Source organism: Wyeomyia smithii, chromosome 3, assembly GCF_029784165.1.
Source record: "Wyeomyia smithii strain HCP4-BCI-WySm-NY-G18 chromosome 3, ASM2978416v1, whole genome shotgun sequence".
In the NCBI taxonomy this organism is placed as follows: Eukaryota; Metazoa; Arthropoda; class Insecta; order Diptera; family Culicidae; genus Wyeomyia; species Wyeomyia smithii.
In genome coordinates this window covers 111,953,480-111,980,286 of record NC_073696.1, presented here as the reverse complement: position 1 = coordinate 111,980,286, position 26,807 = coordinate 111,953,480, and the positions used below count along the sequence as shown (strand labels likewise).

Sequence of the window (26,807 nt, the reverse complement as noted above, 5' to 3'; positions counted from 1 at the left end):
GCTTTCAACAGAGTATCACAAGCCTTCGGTTATCATTTATCATTTAGTGTTATACGCTCGAAATTTTTGTTATTGTTCCGTCGACTTTTATATTAGTAGCCATTAGGACAAGTTATTTTATGTCTGTTGGCAGTAGTAATAAATAAATATGTGTGATACAACCTTTATATGATAATATTAATAACAACTACGGCGGTGGCAGAACAGTACACCAGACTAAGACGGGAAGCAGGGAGGATTGGATTGCAGGTAAATACGTCTAAAACGAAGTATATGCTAGCCGGCGAAACCGAAGCTGACCGACAACGCCTGGACAGTAGTATTACTATCGACGGCGATGGGCTCGAGGTAGTCGACGAGTTTGTCTATATTAGCTCCCTGGTAACTGAGAACATCGATACCAGCCGTGAGATCCGAAGGCGCATTATCAGTGGAAGTTGTGTCTACTATGGGCTTCACAAGCAATTGCGGTCGAACAGACTAAGCCCCCGTACGAAGTGTAACCTGTACAAAACTCTCATAAGACCGGTTGCCCTCTACGGGCATGATACGTGGACAGTGCTTGAGGAACACCCGCGAGTGCTCAGAGTTTTCGAACGACGGGTGCTAAGAATGATCTTTGGCGGTGTGCAAGAGAACGTAATATGCAGGCGGAAGATGAACCATGAGCTCGCGCAACTCTACAGCGAACCCATTATTTAAAAGGTGGCTAAAGCTGGACGAATATGCTGGGCATAGCATGCTACAAGAATGCCGGACAACTACCCTGCGAAGATGGTGTTTGCCTCGAATCCGGTAGGAAAAAGACGACCAGAAGCGCAGCGGGAAGACAGGTGGAACGAGATCTGCTGGGAGTACACGGTGTCCCAGAAATTGGAGAGCGGTAGCCAATAACCGAGTGAATTGGAGAAACTTTGTGAATCAGGCCATGTCATTATGACGGAATGCCAAGTAAATAACTAATAACGGCTTTTGAAATTTATCTATGTACCTTTATAAAAGTAAAAGCACAGACAAACAGACGTGCCACTTCGAAGAAAAATCCTCAACATTCTTCGTCCTTATTCGAAACGTTACACTCATGCGCCACCATGTGGGCTTATTGCCTACCAATTCCCTTTTGAAAACGGTTTTCGTTTTTGCTAATGGGTGTGCACGCTTGCTTATATCAACACCAGCGGCATTCCTAACGGTTTTTGTCTTTGATAATGAGTGTGTACACTAGGCTGTCCCAGAATTGCATGATGTCTGGAAACCTGGGGGCTCACCCTTAAAATGAAAGTTTAGGGTGTCAGAAAAAATCTTTATAAGGGCGAAATCTTTAGGAAATTATGTTTAAGGGGTGCACAAGCGGGATATTTGAAAAAAGTCAGGTTTTTGAACATGTTTTTTTAAAAACAATCTAACACTTCAAATTTTAATAAATCGTTATGTCTTATTATTTCTAATGGATTCTTTAGGGTTCAAACTATAAGCCAGATTTTTGTTCAGAGCTGTTCAGGGTCCCAAGCATGCATTATGTATTTTTGAATTATCGAAAAAGTTGATTTTTTAAAAAATTCCAGCATTAAATCGTTTGAAGTGGGTACCATACATTGAGCCATATAAAGTTCAATACCGTCAAAAGATGGGAAATTTAGTGGGGAATAACTTTGCCGAAGACACAATATGGCTATCTTTAACCCCAACAAAGTTATTCGTGATTTACTACTGATATATTTACTGCCGAACTTTATGAATAATTATTTAGAATATAGTATTCGACAACACAATAACCAAAATTGCTACGACCCACCACTAAAACGCACAAATGATTACGCCTATTCATAGCAAAGTACTTGTACATTTTTTATACACCGCATAGGGAACAATAGGTTGCAAGTCTGCTTTATTGCAATCGTTGTTAAACTAACTCCTTGGTAGATACAATGAAACAATAGCAATATTTTTCGTACCACGATCCAGGGATCGTTGAACAAAGGCTATTTACGTATGCGTGCTCTCATTACTCAGCGCTCTACAGAGAAATGAGAAAGTTTAGGAGGTAGTGAACAAATACACTCCGTCTCCGACAAATATTTCATTATCAGTTAATCTCTAGAAGTCACGGGAAATAGAACAATAACTTATCATGTCGCCGAAAACGAAGCTCAAATACGATCTGATGTCCGGCATAGCAAGAAAGAACCTGCCCAAAAATCATTTTCCGTCGCAGCTTGAGATCATCAGTAACTTCCGGTACCACCTGGAAAATCAGAAATCATCGAAGGGACAAAGTGCTCAGAATGTGTCTACCGAGGCAATGGCAATTTGGGATCGGGCTGGTTTCCCGCATCAGCTCAAGCGAAACGTTGTTAGACGAGTTACCAAGCTTATAGCATCATGGCAAAGACTAAAGAAGGTCTATAAGAAGCGGGACTCAAGATCATTAGAAAGGTTGAAATCGAGTAAGATACAGATGAGTGAATTTTTCAACATCAGCGTAGAAAATATCGAAAGCGAATTACAACACGATGCGATCCGCGTGGAGTTCTGGAACTATCAGAAACATAATAAAATTCCGTGTGTGTTCCCGAAAGCCATCCAAACAAATGTACCGGTTACCTGTGAACAGTGTCGTGAAAAGAAAACACGAAAAATTGAGAACAAATCAACAAGGTCGAATATTAACGTCCGAGAACTAGTCGTGGAAGATACAAGTCAGGTCCGACGAAGTAAAAGACTACAACCACTAACAAACGCTTTTATCGAAAATATTGACCGAAACCGAATCTCTAATCATGGGGCTGTTGGGGTATTAGCAGCCACAGCTGTTGCCTTTGATATCAATCCACAAGAACTAAGTTTAAGCAAATTTACTCTTCACAGAAAACGCAAAGCAGTATGTTTGCCTGCACAGATTTATAATATTGATGTTTAATATGTCTTTCCATTCTCCAGGCCCGCCAAGAGATTGCTAAAGAAATTCAGGATAAGTTTCCAAAAGAGAAGTCTTTGGTCGTTCATTTTCATTCCAAGCAATTGTTGTTCAATCGCAAAAAAAACTGAAAAGTTAGCTGTTGTCGTGACGGGTTTAGATTCTGTTGATCAAATCATCAGTTGCGAATTTATAGAACACGGTACAGGAAAAGTCGTAGCAGAACAAGTTTTTAAAAGCTTGAAACGCTGGAATCTCGATAAAGTTATTTGCGGAAAGTGTTATGACACCACAAATGTGAATTCAAGAGAAGAAAATGGTGCTGCGGTTATCCTAGAACGTCTACTTGGAAGAAAATTGCTGGATTTTCCGTGCAGGCACCACGTATATGAATTGATTCTTAAAATAGCCTACATGACATGTTTTGAACAACCGACAAGTTCTCCCGATGACGCTCTATTCAAATCATTCCGAAACGAATGGGATACAATAGATGAAAATGATTATGCTGGATTCCCTATTGGTACCTAATTATAATTTGAGGTTTCCTCAAGAAAATAAAATAACATGTTTTATATTGTATTATCTTTAAAGGAACACTCGGACAAAAGGAAACCAAAAGTCTTGTTGATTTTTGCAGGCAAATGATCTTGCAAAAATTCATACGCAAGGACTATAAAGAACTTCTGCAGCTTTCATTATTGTGCCTTGGAGAAGGCGATCCAGTGAAATTTCGGCGCCCTGGTGCCCTACACCACGCCAAGTGGATGGCTCGGGCGATATATGGTCTCAAAATATACCTTTTCCGGGATCAATTCGAGACAGATAATGTCCAGCTTCACAGATTTGTGCTGTTTGTTGTGAAAATTTACGTGAAAGGGTGGTATGAATGTCCAGTGGCAACAGATGCACCAGTGAACGACTTGAGGTTTATGCAGTCCTTGCAAAATTTTGAGGATAAAGAGCTAAGCCAAAACACTTCCAGAAAGTTCGAGAAGCACCTTTGGTACTTAACAGAGCTCAATGTAAGTCTCTCTTTATGTAGTGATCGAGTAGATGAGGAAACAAAACGGAAGATGGTAGAAAATTTGAAAAAGCGGAGTAATGGAAGCTCTTCAACCAGAGTTAGAAAGTACTCGGCCAAAAAAGGTCTGGCCGATTATGTAACCGAAAGATCCATGATCTTTTTTCAAATTTTGGGGCTAGAGAGCGGTTTCTTGAATGAAGATCCTACCAGCTGGAACTCACAAACTGATTACATTGAAGCGAAGAGGAAATGTAGCTCTTTAACGGTGATAAACGATCCAGCGGAACGAGCTTTCGGGACAGCAGGAGACTACAATGATTTTGGTCCAAAGTCCGACGAAGAGAAGGGGAATACACTACTGATGATTGCAAATAACCGTAAAAAACAAAACAATTCATCGAAAAAGTCAGTAATTGATTACTTAAATTCATAATAATTGATTAATTTTTTTTTTTTGACTCGTATTATTGGCTATTATAAATAAACATTGTAAATATAGAAAAAAGTGTATATTTTTTCTTCGCAGTAAATCACGAATAACTTTGTTGGGGTTAAAGATAGCCATATTGTGTCTTCGGCAAAGTTATTCCCCACTTAATTTCCCATCTTTTGACGGTATTGAATTTTATATGGCTCAATGTACGGTACCCACTTCAAACGATTGAATGCTGGAATTTTTAAAAAAATCAACTTTTTCGATAATTTAAAAATACATAATGCATGCTTGGGACCCTGAACAGCTCTGAACAAAAATCTGGCTTATAGTTTGAACCCTAAAGAATCCATTAGAAATAATAAGACATAACGATTTATTAAAATTTGAAGTGTTAGATTGTTTTTAAAAAAACATGTTCAAAAACCTGACTTTTTTCAAATATCCCGCTTGTGCACCCCTTAAACATCATTTCCTAAAGATTTCGCCCTTATAAAGATATTTTCTGACACCCTAAACTTTCATTTTAAGGGTGAGCCCCCAGGTTTCCAGGCATCATGCAATTTTTGGACAGCCTAGTGTACACTCGCTTATAGCAAATCGTGTCTTACTCCAAGTAGAGCATTATTACTTTGAAATGTTGTATTCTTCTCATACAGTATACCCGGATGAACACATACGATTCGCATAGATTCTCTAGGCTTCTTCACATTGGATTCGTGAGCATCCTTGAAAAGGATTCTTGAAAAAAGAATCCTCAGGAATGCCCTGTATATGGCTCTAGGGTTCTTGAATAAGAATCGTAAGTGAGAATCCTCCGGATCGTGTTTGCGATTCCTTTCACGATTCCGTCACCGAGTTAAAGGTATCCTGAGTATGACTCAGGATTCTCTGCGTGTTAGTAAGGGTACTCTTAGCGTTTATTTAATGAAGAGTTTCTTGATTTGAATAATCATAAATAGATTTTTAGACTTATTATTGAAACACTCTCAACAATGAATTTGTTAATATGGTGCGTAGGTCTATGTCAGCTATGCGGTCGTATCATGAATATATCATCCTACTATTTTTTCAACAAAACTATAACATTTTCATTGTCATACCTGATTTTTGTTAGACGAAATGACCCGTATACGGCAGAATGATCTCCGGTTCTAAATTATAGATTCAATATAGACACAGACTTTTAATGTTCGAGTTCAACCAATCAGACCTAAGCCACCATTACAACAAGAGCTGATATTAGGTTCCGAGCAAAATTGAGTAACAAGCTAATTATGAATAAACTGGAAACATAATTTTCTTGGCCGGTTTTACTTTTAACCAGTCTGAACGAAATTGAGTCGAAACATTACTAACATCTTAAACCTCCGAACATACACAAAACATTACAATATTTATTATTGGCCATCAAACGAAAATCAGTCAATCAGAACCGCAATAAAATATTTATTCTACTCTGCAAGTTTTCACTATATTTTGAGAATGTCGATAATCTAAGCAAGCTCTTCACCGGTTAACAATCTAATTTCCCCAGAAATAAATCACAGATTAAGCCTTATGTCCGCAAAATTTACGAGGCCCTCCAAATTATGCAAGCGCACCCACTTCCTGCGGACACCAGACTCGGTTCCAACTCAGTCGCAGATGCGACATGAGCTAGAATCCAATCTCGCCAATGTCATTCTGAAACTAATGAGTCCCGCTTGTCAGCAATGGATGGGTGTTGATCGAAAATTGAAAGGACCAACCATTTACTGTGCTGACAGTGATGAACTGAAAGACGCCATCCACGAGCACATACTGAAACTCGGACAGGAAGCAGAAGACAAACGGTCAAGGCGTCGTAAGCGTGTGATCAAGAAGAAAAATCTCAACGAAGAAGTGGAGTTTTTGAAATTTGAATGTCGGCAGAAAATTGAGATTGCTCGACAGGAAGAGCAAAACAAAATGCAAGTGAAGCTCAGCGAGGCTAAGTCGGAATTGGAATACAAGTTTAGTAAAATGAATTCCGAATTGGGCGATGATTATTTGAGAGCAAGGAGAGAAATGGCAAAGTTCATGTGCAAAAACTTCAGAAAACAAGCTGCAAATCTAATTGAAAGGATTGTACAGCAATACAGAAGACACCTTGAACAAGAAGTACGCCAAAAAGTTAACGAAGAAGTACAGCGAATGACAGGGCAAATAGATGAAGTTGTTCGAGCAGCAGTTGAGTAAGTTCACATATTTTTTCCACCAATCAATGATTTATTTATTGCGTCTTATCGATTATGTAATATCTAGCCATCAAAAAGATTTGGATACGAAAGCAATGCAAAGGATGTGCTACCGATATGAAGAGCTGATACAAAACTTTGAGCATCGTGAAGCTTTTCACGCTCTAACTGAACTTTCGCAGCGAATATGCTCCCGATTGGCCACACTTTGTAGATCCGCTGGAAATCAGGAAACATCCTGTCAAACTTCGTTCATTAATCCGGAACATGTTTCATACCAACTCGATGCCAATAATTCACGTGTTTCTATTAAAACTGATTACTTAGAATCTAGCGATTATTTAGAGGAAGATGATATCTTTATTGTTGAAGCCTGTTTCATGACACCAGACCCCAGTCCAGTGTACAGCCCCTCCGAGGTTTCATTAGACAGTGCACGCTCCTCATCATCATCGGAACCAATTTACGACAAATATAGTCAGGTAAAAGATACGTTCACTGAACTCAACCAAAGCATTAATTATTTCATTTTATCATTTCGCAGTTCCGTTGTAAAATGCAAGAGCAATTGTCCCTTCTACCAATGGTTAGTTGGGCACCTTTTTACTACATGGAACAGTCAAGTCACTCAATTATGGAAACTTCAATAATTGGTTCAAATAATTCTCGGGACTCTGAAAATAATATTGTAGAAGACGAAAAACCATCCGAACGAGAAATTCAAGTTACCAAAACTGACCTTCAGCGTGTATCACCACCGGAAAGTTTTAAAACATCATCTGCAGTGGCATCTGAGTCTTCAATATCGGAACTATTTGCCTTGAATAAATCAAATACTGCCATTGATGTGGTGGTCAATGGTATTACCTTGAAATATATTCGAGCGAACAGAAGGAACTCTGAATAACAATAAATAATATGAAAATGGTATGCTTGAAAGCAATGAAATCCGAAAGTTAAGTAATATGTAGTTCATATGTTAATAATGGACGGGTGTATCATGATAAATTCCACTTATGTTTTGTATTTTGTGAGCATTTTTTCGGTTTTGTTTTTTTCTGAAAATAACTAATTGATTACTAAATTTAACGGATTTTAAACTTGAACCAAAAAGTATTTGTACTATGTTTTTAACATCACCACCTCCTTCCCAAAACAGTATTATGAATATCAGAATCAGAATTGCACTTTTAGAATGATTTTATACTTACAGGCATCATTTTTCCTTGTGAGCGATATCTGGAAGATCTGGAAATACCCAAAAGTTTTGCATCATTGGCATTTGATTATTAGTAAAAAAAAATATTTGAAAAATTCTGTAGAAATCAACTTTCAAGTACAAATTTGTTTTACATTCCTCCATCTAGGACTTTTTACCAAAAAATTCGGAATAATGTCGTTTCAACAAAAAAAATTGAAAGAACCTAGCTCTTTTTTGATTTGGTAGTTTATTGTTTATTTCCTAATTTTCCTAACATAAATTCGGAATATCTTGAACACAGCATTTCACAAAAAAGATTTTCTTCCCCACAATTTATTATCAGATAGTTTTTCCAGTACAACAAAAGGTTTCTGAGCTACAAGTGTTTTGAATTGAGAGTAATTTGTTTGAACATTAGGGCAATTTTTTTGTCTTTTGTCAACCAATTTTATCTAATTTGGCATCATACAGGTCCCAATGAATATAAAGTATTTATAAAGTATATAAGGAGTAGTGCAACGAAAACGCATCTGACCAGAGATTAGAAATTATGGGTCCAGTAAGTTCAATTTTCTATCGTTAACCCCACATTTACTGCTCAAAATACAAAAGGATATAAAAATGGAAAGTAATAGTTCCAGTATTTCCAGTCCCAGTTTACCCGAGAAATGTAAAGCAAAATTGTTTCGTAATCAATGAAACAATAGTAATTAGTTTCATTTCTTTTTTTAGATTACCATGTGGCATCACGCAATATTCGCGCAACGGTTTAGCTCAGACACGAACCATTCATTCACAAAGATAACACAAAACGAACGTTACCATGCAAAGCAGGCACGCCAGATATACAATAATTATTCTTTAAATCGTGTTGTAAGTTTATTTACAGCAAATTTCTTTATTCCACTACGTCAGGACAAATCTGCCGAGGAGTGAAGAAACGACATCGCTATTTGCGACGCAAGTAAGAAAGAGGTGCCAGATAGTTATTTACGAACTAAGCACGTGCGATGGTGGGTTGAAGCTGACAAATTTTACGATGCGCTTCGGGCAGCCCGACTGGGTCAAAATCGAGCGAATAAAGCAGGGTTTTGACAGCAGTTAGGTTGCTTCCAAATCAAAACGAGGTGAGCTGGTGGAATAGAGAAATTCGCTATTAGTTGGAAATTTTCAGTTACAGTCGAAATTCCCCAACCAGCGGATTCGATTCGTTAGTTGGGTCGACTGACAGGAGTCTGAAGTTTTATAAGTGGAGTGTTTGTTCCGATTATACAAAATCGATTTGACGTGAAATAATAAAAAAAATCAGCCGAATGAAACAAATGTTTTCAGAAAGGTATTTCATATTTGCAAACCATGATAATCTTGAATATCATAATGCCAGCATTCTGGAAAATGATTTGCCATAAGGTTCCAATCGAAAACACATAAGTCTTCCATTGATGAGAAATAGAAAGGTCATCGAAGTAGCAGAGTTCAACAGAATACGCTTGAACTGACTCTTGGGAACGAATAAGGGTTTCAGGGTCATATTCGAGATCAGAACAGAACTATCGCAGTTGATGAGAATCAAAAAACAAAATAGCGTTTTACGTATAATTTCTTTCTTAGCCTTGTTATTTCTTATCAATGTTTGTTGCTTTGAATCGAGTTTTCTATCGTCCCATGAATTCCAGATGAATATTCTTATAACTTAGTCAAATAAATATTTATAAAAGATTTTAGTCTAATTATCAACTTCAATTTGAAATTTTGACTTCCAGCAAAGCTCTAACTTAAAATCGGCCCAAGTAATAATTAAACAACACTTTTAATGCAGCATGTTTGGTGAACATCAAGCCGCAAGGTATGCTGCATTAAGATTGTAATTTTTCGAAAACTAAAGCAGATAGAGAGTTGGTCGAACTGTAGCGCGTTCTGCTCGAAATCGCTTATATGGCAGTTCACCCATGTACCAACTGTCGTTCAAGCGATTTTTCTTCTCCATTTAAAAATCGAAGAACAATGTTATTAACTTTTTTTAAATTACGTTTTTTTTTCAGAAAAATTAGAAATTCGCGTATAACCAAACATGCCAATAGACAGTGTGTGTTAGTGCTACAAGCACTAACAGAAAATCTGGTAGCACTGCTTATGCAGAAACCATTCGCGTTGACGGTGTTGCTGATATTTGTTTGGTTTTTGCATGCGAAAAAGAAGGAAGGAAATATTTTTGCTTTTGTCATCACGCACATTTTGACAATTGGCGTTGACGGTGTTGCTGATATTTGTTTGGTTTCTGCGTGCGAAAAAAAAAGGAAATATTTTTGCTTTTGTCATCACGCATATTTTGACAATTACATACGAGAGTTCACGTATGTGCGAACAGCCTCCGAAATCTCTTTCAACGCGAATAAACCGAATTACATATGAGTGTTCACGTAGGTCCGAATTAGTGATGTCCGATTTTTTCAACTAATCGATTAATTGTTAATCGATTATTTTGTTCCTGTCCGCTAATCGGACTCGATTAGCTGACAAAAGATATTCGATTAATCGAGATAATCGATTATCTGATTGCGAGTGCCCTGCGTTCAAAAATAAAATGTTATTGTCGCTGCAGCGCTACTCTGCAATTCGCTGGTGAGTCCAGCGACGCGAAAATTTCTAGCGATGTTATATTGCATAATTATTTCTCGCACAGTACAATGCAGTTTCAATGTTCTTTGATAATACAGTCGCATATTTTGGGACATTTTATGTTGAATCAAAGACTACTTTATATTAAAATACACTAAGGTCGCTTTTAACGCGGTTTTCTTTTACGCGGATTCCGGAATTTACGTGTTTTTTTTTTACGCGGATTCCTGAATTTACGCGGTTTTTTACACGGATTCCGGAATTTACGCGGTTTTTTACGCGGATTCCGGAATTCACGCGGTTTTTTTTACGCGGGTTCCGGAATTTACGCGGTTTTTTTACGCGAGTGCCCCCGCGTAAGAAGCGACTTAAGTGTACTACGAAATTCGCTGGAAAATCGTTGTCAGACGAGCGACTCGTTGCTTACGATTTTTTTCTGCATGCACAATAGTGCTGACCAACAGTCAGTTACCAATAAACTTGATCTCTAGATTTTACAGACAAATCTGGCAGAAAGCTCTAGCATTATTCCGTGGCCTACCTCTTGATTTTGATGTACGAAGTTGGTTCATCGAACAAGCCTATGATCGAATCTCTACTGCAAATTCTGTGTAAAATAGTGTAACACCTAAACTTTGCTTTTTTGCAACAAAAAATATTATACAATTTTACAACACATTAAAGCTTTCTTTAAGAGACTTTTTGGCTATTCGGTTTGAAATCACATTATTTAATATATTTATAATTCATTGGAACAGTGGAACCATGCATTCTCTTCTATCGACTGTTAGAGAAGGAACATTTCTAGGTAAAAGCGTTAAAAGCGTTGGAATCTGTCCTCGAATTCGGTTCCATACTGAAATTGGGTCAGAATTTCTTGGTGCCAAACCGCCATGCAAAAACTGCCGTAACTCCCCGGGTAATTCACCCATATGGTCGATGTTTTTGTATTTTTATGCTTCTCTAGCAAGAGTACCGTGGGCCAGAGTTGCCGTTTCGAAATCTGTGTTTTGACGACAAAAATCTGTGAAAATCTGTGACCAGCGAAAAAAAATCTGTGATTATATCTGGAGTATGATTATTTGTTTAAAAAAACGAAACGAGATTGATTTAAATGCTTTATATTAACATTAAATTTTTCTCCATTCGATTGAATTAACTATTTAGCTTTTAAAATTGCATTGGAATAGTCAACTTGTTCCTCAACTAAGTGTTTTTCAGGTTGGTATTGAGACCAGATAAGCTGCGCATCAGAGAAAGTGGTCATGATTTAGTCAGTAGAAACTCATCCATACGTTGGATACGGTATACCGATCAGAAAGCCAAAACAAAAGTGTAACAGAAGCTGTAAGTTTGTTACGAGTAAAAAATTTCAGGTTGTGTTTTAAATTTGATCCCGTGAGGTGTTAAAATAACAGAAATTATAACAAGAATGATTCTACTACTATCAAACCCATATCAATTTTTTTACCTACGTATCAGCTTTCTAACGAAATATGATAGCATATAGAACACCATAATAACATTCGTTGTTGGAAACAGCAAGTTTTGATACAAACGAAAAATCCGCTAGACTTGTTTCAAAACACCTTCATTTCAGGATTTGTTGTTATAACTCATTCAGCTTCTATTTAGTTATCAAAAGCATACTGGAAAATTCAAAATCGTATCAAAATATGTTACTTGTATCCAGGGCCGGATTTACGATTGTGGGGGCCCGGGGCCCAGTTATAGTGGGGGGCCCAAATTAAAACAAAACTGTTTTTCATCGTACGAGTTAAAAGCATTTATTTGCTATTGAAAAATTACCAAAAATTTGTTAGAATTTTTTCTTAAGCTCTATTTAGAGTTCCAAGCGAAGTGAAAATCTCATACAACATGTTCATGTTTTCACGCTCGTGAAAAATGCCACCTGCAAAAAATTTCACTTCGCTTGGAACTGTAAACAAATTCGATCCAGCGAAATCGATGGTTGTGGATCTCATCTTTTTCACTTGGGTTTATTTCTTTCACGCATGCAAGCACTAGTGAAAAAAGGAGCAGCAAGCGAAAACTTGCGTGCATTTCTATTCTGTCAGTTGCAGCCAATTTTCACTTCGCTCGGAATGTAAACTCGTGAGTTTCACTCCACTTAAACTGTAAACTGCAGGGTGGTGAAATACCTGCGTGTTCCACAAACGGGTTTTCGCGACAGATTTCGCAAGCGAAAATTTACGCTTTTTCACTTGTCAAATTTTTCACTACGCTTGGAACTGTAAACTATGCTTTACGAGTTTTTTTGCAGAAAACTTATTAATTAAATAATCAACATTCATCTTCTTCAGTATACTCGTACTCGAAACTTAATAATGCTAAGTTTGACTGCCTTTCATTCTTCACAGTCGCACGCAACCTATTTTTAATAAGTTTCGTCTTCAAGTTTTTTTCTTGATACCTGAAAAAAAAACTACCGCAATTTGAAAAAAATGCGAAACACAGGAAAAATTTGCACACAATTTGAGAAAGACGGCGCAAATATAAGACGACTCTGACAATAATAGAAACTAGGAAAAAACTACACACATCTGCAGGTCAATAAAATATGCACACGAGCTCAGAAAATCTGCATTTTGAAAAGCACATCTGGTATCCCTGATTCGGACAAGTAAGCAAAAGCAATGCATTAAAAAAACTTGTGGATTATTTTCTTTCTTTGCTTTACCTCCCATGCGCGCTAAAGCTCTAGAGTTAAAGTTTGGCCGACTGTCACTGAAAAGTTCCAATCAAACAGTCAACAGTTTTTTCATCATAGTTTTAACATTGCTGATGTTCGATTGGAACGAGTTTTGACAGTTCGATTGGCGCTTTTAGTGACAGTCGGCTAAACTTTAACTCTAGGCGTTTAATGCGCGCTGGTTCGATTCAAATGGTGTGTTAATGTGTGTCATTCCAAGAGAATCCAAGGTGAACTCTTATGGATGTAGTTGTGATTGTGGTCTGTTCAAATTTTCTTACTGTAAATCGAACTTTTGATTAAATATCATTTTTAAAAAGAAAAATCTTTTTGTCGATTTGTGGGGGCCCTAAAAATGTGGGGGCCCGGGGCCCGGGCCCCCTGGGCCCCCCCATAAATCCGGCTCTGCTTGTATCTTTTGTTGATAGACTTTTGTAATTTTTCAGCTATGCTCTTCTGATCGGGAAACGTCAAAATATCGTAAATTCAATCATAATGAGGTGATTCAATCAGTTCACCTCTCTGCACACTTCATTGAGATAACTAAGCAGCATATAGCGCGAAAAACTAGCATTCCTAGATGGAATCGATAAAAAGGCAAATGTCGGAATTTTAAACGAATTCGAAATTTGCGAAAGGAATGACTCCGGATAGTCGAACTATTTTCAACGGATGATTATTCGAGCTTCCGGAAAATCGTACCTTCGAATTAATGAGTTTAACCTGTAGAATGTAGGTAATTTGTTATTTTCGGCAATTATTGGAAAAATCTGTGATTTTCCAAAAATATCTGTCATCTGTGATCACTGATTCTGTGATTTGAAAAAGGGAAAAAATCTGTGATTTTACAGAAAAACCTGTGAAAATGGCAACTCTGCCGTGGGCAGCCCACAGGCAAAAACATCATATCAAGAAGACTGGGAACTCTGCCTGAGACTGAGCGACAGTTTTGGCAGCGCAGTCTTACGAGTAAAAGTGGAACTGAGGCATGCTAGTGTGTGTGCTGGCGATGCGAATGCAAGCCGATCGCACAGGTTGGACCACCACAAAGCCCACTCTGTCTTCGCAGCGATGCAAATTTCCACCTTAGATAGATGGAGTGCGCTGTTTGATTTGACGCTTGTCATTTGTATGGGATCGATCCAGAGATGCCAGTCTTCTTGATATGATGTTTTTGCCACAGGTCATTGCTTGGTTCGATGTTGACTGGTTCAGGTTGCTCCTCTCTACACTGCCTAGTAATTTTTTTGCATCATATTAACTAAAATTATTCGCGTTCGCGTAAGTGCGAACAGCCCTTAAAACTTTTTCCAACTTCGTAGTCGTGAAGTTTAGTTTTCGTTCGTGCGAGCATTTTCATAATTTTGAATGAAATATTATCGTCGCAGCACTAAATCGAAATCGCGACTTTAAATAGGAAGTAGTGCGCTGTATAGCACATCAGATGCGCTATACAGTGTACTATTTGCGACGTAAGGTATAATGTGCGGCATGAGAGTAAAATCAATTGTCGCCAGTCGACAACTACAATTTTCAACTAAATGGATAATATAAAATAAGTGAGAACAGAGGTTTCGAAATCTCTTATGTTTTCGTCACCGCTGGCAAAACCAATTTTCCCATTTTTGGACAAAGTTGAACTATAATCGAACAATAATCGGGGTCAATTATTCGATTATTCAATAATCGGAAAGCCGGTTAATCGATTAAAAACTGATCGAATATTTTCGCAAATAATCGATTAACGCGATTAATCGAGAAGTAATCGGACATCACTAAACCCGAATAACGAGACCTGATAAGCAGCAGGGTAGCGAACCTATACATTAGAGAAATGACAATCACCGTTAAGGCAACTGTCAACATCAAAACGGATAACGGCAATGCAAAATTATACAGATCGCCCGTTTTGATGTTGACAGCTGCCTTAACGGTGAGTGTCTCGGCGTCTCTCTGGTGTATAGGCTGACTACAGCAGGGGGAGAGTCAATTGACAACATACAGTGATAAAGGTGATAAACAATATTCTATGCTGTAGTTGAGGACACAAACTTAAAAAACAGCTTAAGTACAACCAGCTGGAATACGTTTTTATATAAAGTTTTTAATCAGGTAAACTAAATTAAAGCTTGCCTTTGCGTTATATTATTTAATTTATCAATGTGACGGAGCATTGGTTAATCAAATAAAGATTGCATCTTTCTACGTACCGATAAATTCATTTAGATCGCCAACTACTAGAATTAAGTAGCTTGAAATTTTTTGCCCTGCTTCTTAATAAATCACTTAATTTATGTTTTGTTTCAGATACCCACTTAGTGCAGAAACCAATGATGAGGTAATTGTATTGTATTCAATATAATTCGGATATTCTTCAAATTTATTTAAAATTTACCTCCGGCCGATTCTAGCCACATACGCAAACTGGCCAATCCAGCAGGAGAACGAAACAAGCAACCGATATTAGAAGTTTTAAGCAAATTCCTCGACAAAACTCAACCAGGCAAAAAATTGTTGGAAATTTCTTCGGGAGTAGGTCTACACACCGCATTCTTTGCACCACATTTTCCGAACATAGTTTTTCAACCGTCCGAGTATGATACCTCGCTTTTTGGAAGTATCGACGCTTACAGAATGGAAGCTAACGTGCCAAATTTACAGTCACCTATTGCCATCGATATTTCTCGACCCTGCACTGATTGGGATAATGATCATAACGTGAACTTCAACTCATCGGCCGAAAGCTTCGACTACATGCTAAACATCAATATGATGCACATTTCCCCTTTCGAATGCAGCGAGGGTCTATTTTGGAATGCTTCGCGGTTGCTGAAGAAAGGCGGTTTGCTCATAACTTATGGACCTTATGCGGTCGATGGAAAACTAACACCCGAAAGTAATGTTCAGTTCGACATTTCTCTGAAGCAACGGAATCCTTTGTGGGGTATTCGTGATATAAGCGCGTTGAAAAAGATTTCTAGCGCTAATGGAATCGCTTCGAAACAAATTTTTGATCTGCCAGCTAATAATAAATGTTTAATTTGGGAAAAAGTGGCTGACGGGAGTGTAATTGAATAAAACAACTAATAATTTTCTTGCATGACTTTGTTTTCATGCTGTCCTATCGAAACAAACGATTTGTTATAATTTCTTACACTGGTCGACACAGGTGTGGCCCTAAAAATCAAACTAAAAAAAATGAAAGGTTATAGCTTTTTAACCATTCGTGTGAATTTTGGTGCCCATAACCAGCAACATTTTTTTCAGAGACCTCAATAAGTTTTTTCGTATACACCAAAGTCGCTTTTCACGCGGGGGATACGTGCCGCGTAAAAAAAACACGTAAATTCCGGAATCCGCGTAAAAAAACCGCGTACATTCCGGAATCTGCGCAATAAAAAGCAATTACTATGTGCCACTTTGATACAGTGACTAGAGGCACCAAATTTTGCAGGAACGGTTAAAAAGCAGTAATCTTTCTAGGGCAACTATTTTGAAAAATAAATTTCTTATTGGGCGTCTTAGCAGAATGGAATTAAATATTGAGTATAAGTTAAGTTTTCATTTAATTGTACTACAAAAGATCGAATACCCTCTTATACCGTCCGCAGATATGTACGTATTCCGGTTGCTACATACAACCAGTACGGTCCACATAAGCACAGCATTTTGGTGTTTTATCCGATATAAACTAAGGGAAGCTATCCCTTTCCTTTTTTATCCAAATAAAGGAGCCGAGGTGGCTCGCTCGTGCTGTTCTGTTTATTTGACTCAGGTGAGGTGTTTTTTTTTAAAGGGGGGGATTTGTTAGTAGCTGAAGCATTTGTGATAAATATATAAGTAAATAATGAGTATGTGTGTCCAATCACAAATGGTGACTTCTCAACACTGTTAGAAATTTGTAATTTTGATTGTTAGGATTTAAGGTGAGGTGCTTATTACGAGAGTCACTTCACGGTGAAATCAGAGTGAAATGAAACTTCGCATGCTACCATACTTTAGAGCACCATAGGTTTAGATGCGAAAAATCTTTCGAAATAGTTAACAATGCTACTCAAAATGCATAAATATGTATATTCTTGAACAATATACTGATTGTTCAAGATCTTTTTTATGCATTTTGAGTAGGATGGCAAATATTTCTGAAGACTTTTTGCATCCAAACATATGGTGCTCTAGAGTTACCATGGTAAAGAGAGGGTTAACTATACAAGTCAGGTACCCAATTTAATTGAGATGGTGTTTAAAATAAAGAATAAGCTTAAAAATATTATTAGAACCAGATTTCAATACCGGGCCAAAGTTTAGAGTACGCTTCAAGTCAGAATAACGTGTTCGAATAAGTAAATACTAACCAGCCACAGGCTATGCGTTTGCTGCACGTTGTAGTCGTCCGACCATGGTTGCAGACTTACAGTTTGCCAGCCACACTGGTAGGGAAGGGTCCGCAGATCGTCTTTCATCTGATGACCTTGCCGTCTCGACGGAATGATTTCAAGAATTATCGTATCATATTCGGAAATTTGCGTTCCCCTTTTCTATTTGATCAATTTGAATCTTTATTTAGCTCATACGAAAATTGGAGTAGGTAGCATTTCAATTTGTTCGAATCGATCGATTCGTCGGAAAGTTGGATACCGCCGAAAACAATGATACGGATGATGTACTTTTCAATGTTATTCGTATTGATAATGATCTTCATGATCTTTCGATAACTGAGTGGCTTTCACAATAATCCAACATATAGTAGATCGGTTTGGTTCATATTTGTTTCTATATTGATAGCTAAAGAAATTTATTCCTTAATATATTAATTACATTAATATAATTATATCTTTCGTACTCTGTTGCTCCACCATCGTATAGGTTTCATTTGTTTTGCATCTGTTTTCTCTTTGTTTGGTTGCATAGTGATATTCAGTGTATTACCAGTAGTATTCCAAAAAAAAAAATGAATTGTTACTTTTGCTTATTTTTAGATGTTTGCATTTTAAACTTTTGTGTGTCTGTGTGTGTGTGTGCTTCCAAGTTTTTTCCAAGAACTCTTCCACACCTACCGCCCCAAATAACGCTGTGGTGTGGTTTGCACGAAAAATTCACAATAGTTCACACTATGGGAGGGGGCATGGCATGATTTTGAACAAAAAACATAACGCTACTTAAAGTCAGATTATTTGTTTTTTTTTATTCACAGCGTGGAACAATATTGCATTGAGCGAACTAAATCTTTGAACTGGGATGTCTTCTAAAACAAAGTTATAGCACTAAAATACACGCTAAAACTAGAGATAAAACATCACAAAAACGCAGCGGCCTCTTTGAGAATCTGAGAACTTTTACAAAAGTTCAGATGATAAAAAAATAGTGTTGGAACAAAAAAATCTGCAATCAGGCGATATTTTCGCATACGAAATGTGCTAATATTGATGACCATAATTTATACAAATAAGCATAAAAGAAACATACATTCGCACTTCCAAACGACTGGTTCTACGAGGATCATACGAGTTTTAGTAGAAAGAAGTAATATGCTAAAATGCTTCAATTTATCACATGTAATCTTGTGTAATGGGAAGTAATTCCAAAGGGTTGCTAAACCAGAACTATGAACAAGCATCCCTGTTACCAGAGAATTGCAACCGAATATCGGGCCAATTTTCAACCAGAAGGGTTTAACCATTTTTTTACAGCTTCGATCAAATTGATTTAGTTTTGTGTCATTGTCCACAATAGTTTTTAGCGTTTTGTCCATCAGTTCTGCCTGTTGTGAAATTTTAACTTTTAGAACAGAAAACTCCCCAATTAGAATGAAAACCAGGTTTCTGCAGTGTTTCGTGTTCGTCTGTTTCTTTTGCAGCCTGCTTGTTATGCGCTATATTAATCAGTCTTAAAATATAAATTTAATCTCAAGACGCACCACTTACAGCGGGTTCCCCAAGGGACAGCCGACTTCCGCTGGTCGTATCCCGTTTGATGTAGAACAGAATGTAAGGCTTACATTCAGCCACAGCTGCACTGTTCACCTCCTTTACCGTGTGATCATTAAAATGCATCCACACACCATTGTTGATTGCATACGAAGTGTAGTGACCACAGCTGGAACTACGGTGAAATTTACAGTGAACGATGGTCCGATGGTGATTATTCAGTAAATTCAAACTTACCCATTACCATGATGTACTATAACTGCCGCTAGATCATACACATTGCAGCTGGAATTCGAACGCCTCGTTTCCGGGCCATTGTTTAAAACAAACTGGGACATATCCAGCGATTTGATGGGAAACGATATCCTCAGGTCGATTTTAGTTCTAAGAGCGCACGAAATTTTTAGTTATCAATTGACCCAATTTTATAACTAACGAAATGTACCTGTAGAAGTTATTCCACCGGAATCGTTTGATATGCAAACACAGAACATTTGGCAATCTTCGAATCCAAAAACGCTTCGTAGATTTTTGTTTGCATTTACAAGAATTACAGTAATAGAGTTCTGTTTCAGCAAGTTCTTCGACCTAAAAATGGTCTCCAATATAATTTCCAATAAGGACAAAACAACTATTACAAACCTCTGTAAAACTCGACAGGCAGTCAGAAATGTTGCACATCGGCACACTTCCATCCTTTTCTTTCCCACTTTCTTCAGGAGGGTCCTTATTGTAAAACTTCTCCGGAATGTCCAACGACAGATCAAGGAATGGATCATGCTTTTTGCTTTCCATACCACAAATTAAGCAACGGACTTCGCTTTGCAGTACCCCGCCGAAAACATTCGTTACTATAGAACTACGTCCCTTCGCTTGCAGATGACTTAACGCCGGCACGTTGTATGGATTGGGTTTCGTTTCTCCAGCTTTCGAGGCCAGCGTGCTGGACATGTCAACCGGAATCGAGACCTGCTGCAGTTCCGTATGCAATCGGTCCAGCATGTAGCGAAGAAACTCGTGGGCATCGTGTTGCCGGTGGCCCCGAAACTGGGGCACAACTTTCCAAATCACCAGAAATAAACATTCCGGCGAAATAGCGCCTTTAGATCCATCGCCACCTTGGCTAAGATTTAGCAGGACCTGAAGTGATAATTCATTATAATCATAAGCATTAGAAGCTAAAAGGTTAAAAACTGTTTTATGACTACTAAAATTATTTAGAACCAACCTTTCGTAGTTCTTCCACTACGAACACATCGTCTAGGTTTTCTTTCATACTACGCGAATGATACGACTTCTGCTTGTGTTTGCTCGTTTCCAGTGACGGCATTGCGTTAAAATAGCAACTAAACTCCTGAATGTTACTCAGCGATTGTAATACTGAATTCATGAAACACGTATTTCCCAAATTACGTAGTCCAACAACGCGTCGTATCGATTTGCGCTTAGTGGTGCCAGTGCCGTTTTCATTGTTACTGTCGCTGGAAATCGTTCGCTTGCGTGGTCGCAATTTACGACCACTAAGAGCGCCAATGGACGAAGAGCTGGACACTGTCGACGATGGTGCTGTCGGTTCTTCCCATCCCGAATCGCTCGATGATGATGTGCTGCTGGCTGTTTCCTGCGCCGATTTGGATGAACTTATTTCCTCCATGGTGGACGATGTCTCCGATACACTGTCGGCATCTCCATCCTTAAGTTCGTTACGGATCTCTTCAATCACGTTGTCGGATGTGTCGTTAACCACGAACTCGTCACACTTATAGCTAAAAGTGAATTACTCACAATTAATAGGTGAAAATAGCATATATATATATATATAAATCACGCTTTATTTTATACGGTATTATGACACAATTCAAATCCGTAGCATTGAAAATATGTAAAAATAACACAACTTTGACTCACCAGTAAACAGACAGATTAACTGTATTGATACAAATATTGTGATTCTGTTTTGATGAATGTTTCAACGCGTGTCCACTTTCATATCTGCCACAGAGAACTGATCCACACTGTAGGCACATCCAGTTGTCTTTGCCGGCGCATTCTGTAAGGATAAAACAATTCAACCAACTTTCAAAACGTGTTTGGGAGCACTGGCTTAATACACAGAACCTCGTTGCCTAAAAAGCTTGTTGGATTCCCGTTGAATATGTGGATAATGCAATTTCACCACTTTGTACTTCTTTCAAGCCTTTACTACTACAGCTTTATCGATCATATGATGAAGCAGAATAAACATTGAAAGAGCGAGATGCCAAATCCAAATAAAAACTTACGTAGTGTTAGAAGTATAAAAAATATAAAAAGCTCATATTTAAAACAGACTGACAACAGTATGCGAGAGGTCAACTCTATTACCGTCAGAGTTGCCAGGTGAACATTTTATTTTATATACATATTGAGATGTTCTGGACCCTGCATACGGCGCTATAATTATTTCACCTGAGAAGTTGTAAAGAAAGCGGCTGAGATAGAAACACACGGACGATTGCTCCTTTTGGTGCATTTGCCAATTTTCCTGATTCATTCTCAAAAATCATGCATCTGTCTGCGTAGAACAGTGAAACAAAGCCACATCGATCCGAGATCCTTATCCTTAATTAGCATTCTAATTCCAGTACTCTTCACACAAAACTTCGAAGGATCTAAGCACCAGGTGCCTCCGAGGCAAAATAGCTTACTGCTATCAATCAGATTAGCCATGGCTTTGCAATAAATGTTATATCAAACAGATATTTGGTTCCGCAAAAAGTACAAACTATATTCAATTGAAGAATTAACCAACAAGGTCAGCTGGCTGCACTGTATATGCTACAAAATGACAATAAGCTCTTTCCTTCATTTGAAGCAGAACGATACGATAGCACAGAAATGGAGATGATTTGCTCCTCTCTTATTTCTGTATCCATTTTTCATTACCATTTCGTTCGCACAACCATCGATACGAAATTACGCTAGCACTAAAAGGCACGAGCTCAGACAGTGTGAGCTAGCTTTCTTTATTGAAGTCCAATTTAACTGCTATATGATCCAATCATTAACCACAAACTCTCCAAATCGGAAGATCCACTGTCGAGGACAAATGTACTACCATAAGTACCCCAGACGATCGTATCTGACCCCGAAATCTGTTCACATATTAATACTGACAGAGAGGAAGGCACGAGAAGGAAAGAGAAACAATAAAATCAGCCCTGTGATGTAATATCGATTTTTTATTTATCCGGGCTTGTAAAATTAGTATTTTAAGTTATGTGAAAAACACGTAGAGCAAAAAACAAATTAGTTCTCTCGATTGCAAAAAAGAACTGCAAAAATCGTTCCAAGGCTAGAAGCCATTGCCCTCTGCAAATGAGCAAATAACAACCAAAAGAAAAACAGCTTTTGCTGGGCGATTTTTCATCGAGATAGCGGCCAATTTATTGTTTTTGCTATAAATGGCAATGCAGTTACTTTTTTTCGTTGTATAATAATTACCTGAACATTTCCATAATTTCGATATTCCTGATAGAGCTGGTGAGTTGGCTGGAGGTGTTCCGGTTCCGTGTGGCGCAGCTGCGGAAAGACCCCCACAAAGAGCCTGTTTCAGGTTTTTCACTGAATCCTTCCGAAGTACAACATTGTCACAAATATGGGGACAATCCATTTTGATTTAGATTCCTAACAGTAAATATTTTTTGCCAGAGAAGCTCTGCCCAATGAACAGTTTTAAAAACCTCTGTTACTCCTAGCAGTAACCTTTCCACTGAGCTTCTTGCCTTAAACTATCCGAGTTTTGCAAATCGAAACGAAAACTATAAAGCCTCAAATTGTGGTTTGGCAATAGAAAATCCTCAGGGAGCACACGTTTTCCTGTTTCTACTCCGCTGGTTTTGCAATACGATGCGTTTTACGATGTAGTGGCTGACTTTACTTTTGCAGTCCAGTCTTCTCTCGGTTTCGAATAGAAAAAATCACTAAACAGCCATATACAAAGAAAAACGAAAGAAAAAAACGCGATATTGCTGCCCTCAAGGAGGACTCTACTGCGCGTTCTATATGTACGCACACTACAATACCTGTGACCTGGCGAGCAGCGAACATTTTATGCATACAACATTTTCGTATATGAAACACATCAGATTTTATCGAATAATGTTGCACCAGCATGACAGCTGTTCTGTCGCAACAAAACGCAACGCAAAAATTTTGAGACCAGAGATGCCAGATGTTTTGGAAAAATGTCAGCAACTGCTCGAAATACCGGAAAAATCTGCTTGAAATCCAAAAAACTCTATCCGTAATTCGAAAAATTTCGCTTACGCAGGCGAAAATATGCACACCTTTTGAGAAAGTATACGTAAATATAAGGAGACTCTGACAAAAATCTGCAGAAACTATTGAAAATCTGCAAATATCTGCGAATCAATAAAAATCTGCGCGCGGACTCTAAAAATCTGTGTTTTGCAGACAAATGTGCACATCTGGTTTCCCTGTTTAAGACACTTAATACTATGGATGCCAGATTTTTTTTTTTTTTGTTGAAAAATGTGTGTCAATGTTCGAAAACCGAGATGTCTCTAAAAATCCACTCGAAATTCAAAAAAATTTGATCTTACTTAGCCAAAAGACAGAAAAAATATGAGGATACTCGGGTAAAAACTCTGAATGAACAGCAAATATCGATGGTTCAATAGATATCTATTCTTAAGGTGAAACCTCATTGAATCCAAAAATGGCCGACTTTGAGTCACCATTTCGAATTTTCAAAAGCACAAGACTCGGAAACACTCATTGCGTTCTCTATGAAAATTCTATTTTATGTTTGCTTCACCACAGCAAACATAAAATAGTATTTTCACAGGGAACGCATAAACTGTTTCCGAGTCTTGTCCTTTGGAAATTCGAAGTGGTGACTCGAAGTCGGCCATTTTTATTCCAAAAGTCTGTGTTTCGCAGACAAATCGGCACATCTGGTATCCCTGCTTTATCTTTTCTTTTCATCTTTTCATCAACGAGGGGCATGTTCGTGAAACACTTCAACACGTTACCCGCATAATCAATAAAGATAATCAAATGATAATCTCTATGGTTTAACGATGGCCCATACAGTCGGGACTGTATCCCGAACTAGTAATCGTATATTTTGTAATATGGAATCGTGTTGTTTAGCTATTCACGGATTTCTGATTTTTATATATCAGCTAGAAGAGTGGAATTTTCTGAGCAAAACCCAAATTAATTCACCTAGCAGTCAGACCCAGCCTTTCTCATTCAAACTAATGATTTGTAGAAATAGATTCACATGAATATTTAATTTAAAGTAATGTCAGTGCTTAAGAAATGGCGAAATAAAAGAAATGACTCCTAATTTCAACGAACAATACAAGGAACATTTAAATAGTACGATACCATATTTAAATTATGTTGAGGCCACATATATTGATCAAGCCAGGTATAGTTTTAAATAGTCTTTAATTTTTTTTTTCTATAACTTCTGAACCACGTATCAAATGGTTATGAAGTTTGTTATTTATAAGTTTGAGAGATAACTCTTTCGACAGACACTAGTTATGTTCATATCAGTCGTGTTATCCTTGAGATAATAGACTCTCGTTGTTTTTACAATTTGATATTCAACGGTTGCTTAAGTCCTATCATAACTAAATGAAATGGGAACGTATAGGGCTGCCAAACATCGAAACCACGTTTTCAATCATAATTCATCAGTTAACCTTTAACTAGCTTATTCATCTGATATCAATATTGTTTGAATCGGTTGGGTAGTTTCTGAGAGAAAGAAGTATCGTGATTTTCACGTTTCGATACATTACAGACGAAGTTACAGTCCGATCACAGTAAAATTCTATTGGGTGTTGTGAGGCAGCTGGACCTTCCATTTTACATTAGTTTTGTGGAAATCAGTTCAGCCATCTCTAAGAAAAGTGAATGAGTTCAAGTAGTCTTCGGAATATGTTTCTTTTCATAGCTGGATTTTACACTTTTGAACATTTGACACTGATTTAATGAAAATCGGTTCAGCCATCTCTGAAATACATGAGTGAGATTAAACAGTCTTCAGAACACGTTTCTTTTCATAACTTTTGAACCACAATTTCAATCTTTATAAAAATCAAAGTTAAGGGTTTTTTAGGTAGCCCGTTCATTTGAAACTAATTTTGTTCAAAACGGTTGTGGAGTTTCTGAGATAATGATGCTTCATGATTTTTACATTTTGATACATAATCTCCAAACTTAAAATCCGATTACAATAAAATTGAATAAAGTCTTATGGGATAACAAGACCTTTCATTCGCAATTAATTTCATAAAAATCGGTCCAGCCATCTCTGAGAAAAGTGAGTGAGAATAAAAAGTTGCACATGCATACACATACATACAGAAAATGCTCAGCTCGTCGAACTGAGTCGAGTGATATATGCCGTTCGGCCCTTTGGAGCACTTTTATACTTTCGGTTTTGTCAGTGATTGCTATCCAGCTTTAACGCGTCATAATGGCGGACGCTATAATGCAAAGTTCGTAATAAATTACCCACCCTTTCGACAACTCTGCTTACGTCAGTTTGAAGTCTTCATATATTATATAAAAAAAAATATTTGGCAACATTTGTGATGCCACCAGAAATCGCAAATCTGACGTAAGCAGAGAGGTTCGCATATTACGAACACGCATTACAGCGACCGCCGTTATGGTGCGTAAAAAGCTGGATACCTTTTTAGGAGAAGAAAAAGAAATCTTTCAAAAAAGTTGGTACAAAATGAACTACTCGAATGGTACCACCCTCTGAATAAAATCACTGTTTGAGTTGTTTTTGAAGGTAGTGTACCTGCTCAGCCCTGCATTTGTCTCGTTCCTACTCGAAAAATGCTGCATTGATTTTGTAATCAACTTGTTGACAGTTCCTTATGTGATTTTCTTTTGGGCTCGATAGAGCCGAGGAAAAGAAAATTAATTTTTTTTTCATTCGTTGCCGAGCAGTTGGACAGAACGTGGTACGGAGTACTGTGGGGCAACGTGTACCAGAAAAAAACGCCAGTTTTACGTATGTCTTATGTATGTGGGCGAACTGTCATTGTAGTGATTTCGAGCAGTTTTAATTCGTGATTTATTAAAGAACAATGACAGAAATTTTTCGAAAATTACGTTTTGCTTAGAAAATGCAGTTTTTTCAGATGACATAAAAAACTGATATAGCTAAACAACCCAATCTAGTCTATCTAGATTCACCAGAAAGTGTTTTTTTGACCGTGATAAAATCGAAAAGGCACTATATTGATAGCTTGTGCTTGATATTTTGATATTGATATTTTGTGCTGAACTTTCAGTTAAGTTGAACCGAGATTTACGAAAAAATGTGATAGCTATGATTTATTTTTTGACCGAGCACTCAGTGGTGCCGTTCTCGGCAATGAATTACCGAGACACGGCAAAAATGTTAAGTATTCTCACCATTTCAGAAACTGTAAGTCGTGATAAACGTAGAAACTGAGGAGATAGCGTGAAAAAAAGGCTAAGGTTGCAAGTATATCATTAGAGTGTTTGAGAAAACGATCACAAACAAAAAAGTGTTATCCCTCGAAACGTTGTTTGATCAATTCTGTTTTTTTTTTTAGCTTTACATTGCTGTCTTAAGCTGACGAACTACTTCACTAAGACATATGCAGCATGAACAAAATAGGAATCTGGCACGATTTGACTTCAGTTTCCACCCCTAATGACTTTTACCACATACATAAGACATACGT

General features: G+C 37.7%; 4 protein-coding genes across 4 annotated transcripts in view; 2 read left to right on the top strand and 2 right to left on the bottom strand.

Annotated features, from left to right (window-relative positions):
- The window catches only part of LOC129728488 (trypsin-1-like), a 56,872-nt gene extending 41,470 nt beyond the window's left edge, over nt 1–15,402 (bottom strand). The window contains exons 1-2 of the mRNA XM_055686935.1: nt 15,340–15,402; nt 7,808–7,844 (exon numbers count right to left, since the gene is read on the bottom strand). Coding sequence (XP_055542910.1) covers nt 7,808–7,816 — 9 coding nt within the window. The 5' untranslated portion in view covers nt 7,817–7,844; nt 15,340–15,402. The remainder of the gene's footprint in view (nt 1–7,807; nt 7,845–15,339) is intronic.
- On the top strand, nt 5,896–7,541 carry LOC129729441 (uncharacterized). Its single transcript, XM_055688004.1, has 3 exons — nt 5,896–6,593; nt 6,664–7,078; nt 7,141–7,541. The coding sequence occupies exons 1-3, from the start codon at nt 5,938–5,940 to the stop codon at nt 7,501–7,503; spliced, it is 1,434 nt and encodes a 477-aa protein (XP_055543979.1). The 5' UTR covers nt 5,896–5,937; the 3' UTR covers nt 7,504–7,541.
- LOC129729442 (UPF0585 protein CG18661) lies at nt 15,044–16,903 on the top strand. Its single transcript, XM_055688005.1, has 3 exons — nt 15,044–15,241; nt 15,437–15,467; nt 15,541–16,903. Exons 2-3 carry the CDS (start codon nt 15,460–15,462, stop codon nt 16,205–16,207), a joined length of 675 nt encoding a protein of 224 aa, XP_055543980.1. The 5' UTR covers nt 15,044–15,241; nt 15,437–15,459; the 3' UTR covers nt 16,208–16,903.
- A 981-nt stretch (nt 16,904–17,884) lies between these two features.
- On the bottom strand, nt 17,885–23,130 carry LOC129729440 (ubiquitin carboxyl-terminal hydrolase 3-like). The gene is made up of 7 exons (XM_055688003.1): nt 22,540–23,130; nt 20,965–21,106; nt 20,285–20,822; nt 19,699–20,196; nt 19,502–19,644; nt 19,294–19,440; nt 17,885–19,231 (listed from the first exon to the last, which is right to left on the bottom strand). The coding sequence occupies exons 1-7, from the start codon at nt 22,706–22,708 to the stop codon at nt 19,036–19,038; spliced, it is 1,833 nt and encodes a 610-aa protein (XP_055543978.1). The 5' UTR covers nt 22,709–23,130; the 3' UTR covers nt 17,885–19,035.
- Between the last annotated feature and the right edge of the window lie 3,677 nt (nt 23,131–26,807).

Excerpts from the sequence above, each read along its gene's own strand:
- LOC129729441 (XM_055688004.1), top strand. The coding sequence starts at position 5,938 with ATGTCCGCAAAATTTACGAGGCCCTCCAAATTATGCAAGCGCACCCAC. Across the intron at positions 6,594-6,663 it reads GTTGTTCGAGCAGCAGTTGA|CCATCAAAAAGATTTGGATA; the intron begins GTAAGTTCACAT and ends TGTAATATCTAG. Across the intron at positions 7,079-7,140 it reads TTTACGACAAATATAGTCAG|TTCCGTTGTAAAATGCAAGA; the intron begins GTAAAAGATACG and ends ATCATTTCGCAG.
- LOC129729440 (XM_055688003.1), bottom strand. The coding sequence starts at position 22,708 with ATGGATTGTCCCCATATTTGTGACAATGTTGTACTTCGGAAGGATTCA. Across the intron at positions 20,823-20,964 it reads GTTAATCTGTCTGTTTACTG|CTATAAGTGTGACGAGTTCG; the intron begins GTGAGTCAAAGT and ends ATTCACTTTTAG. Across the intron at positions 19,645-19,698 it reads GCCTGTCGAGTTTTACAGAG|GTCGAAGAACTTGCTGAAAC; the intron begins GTTTGTAATAGT and ends GACCATTTTTAG.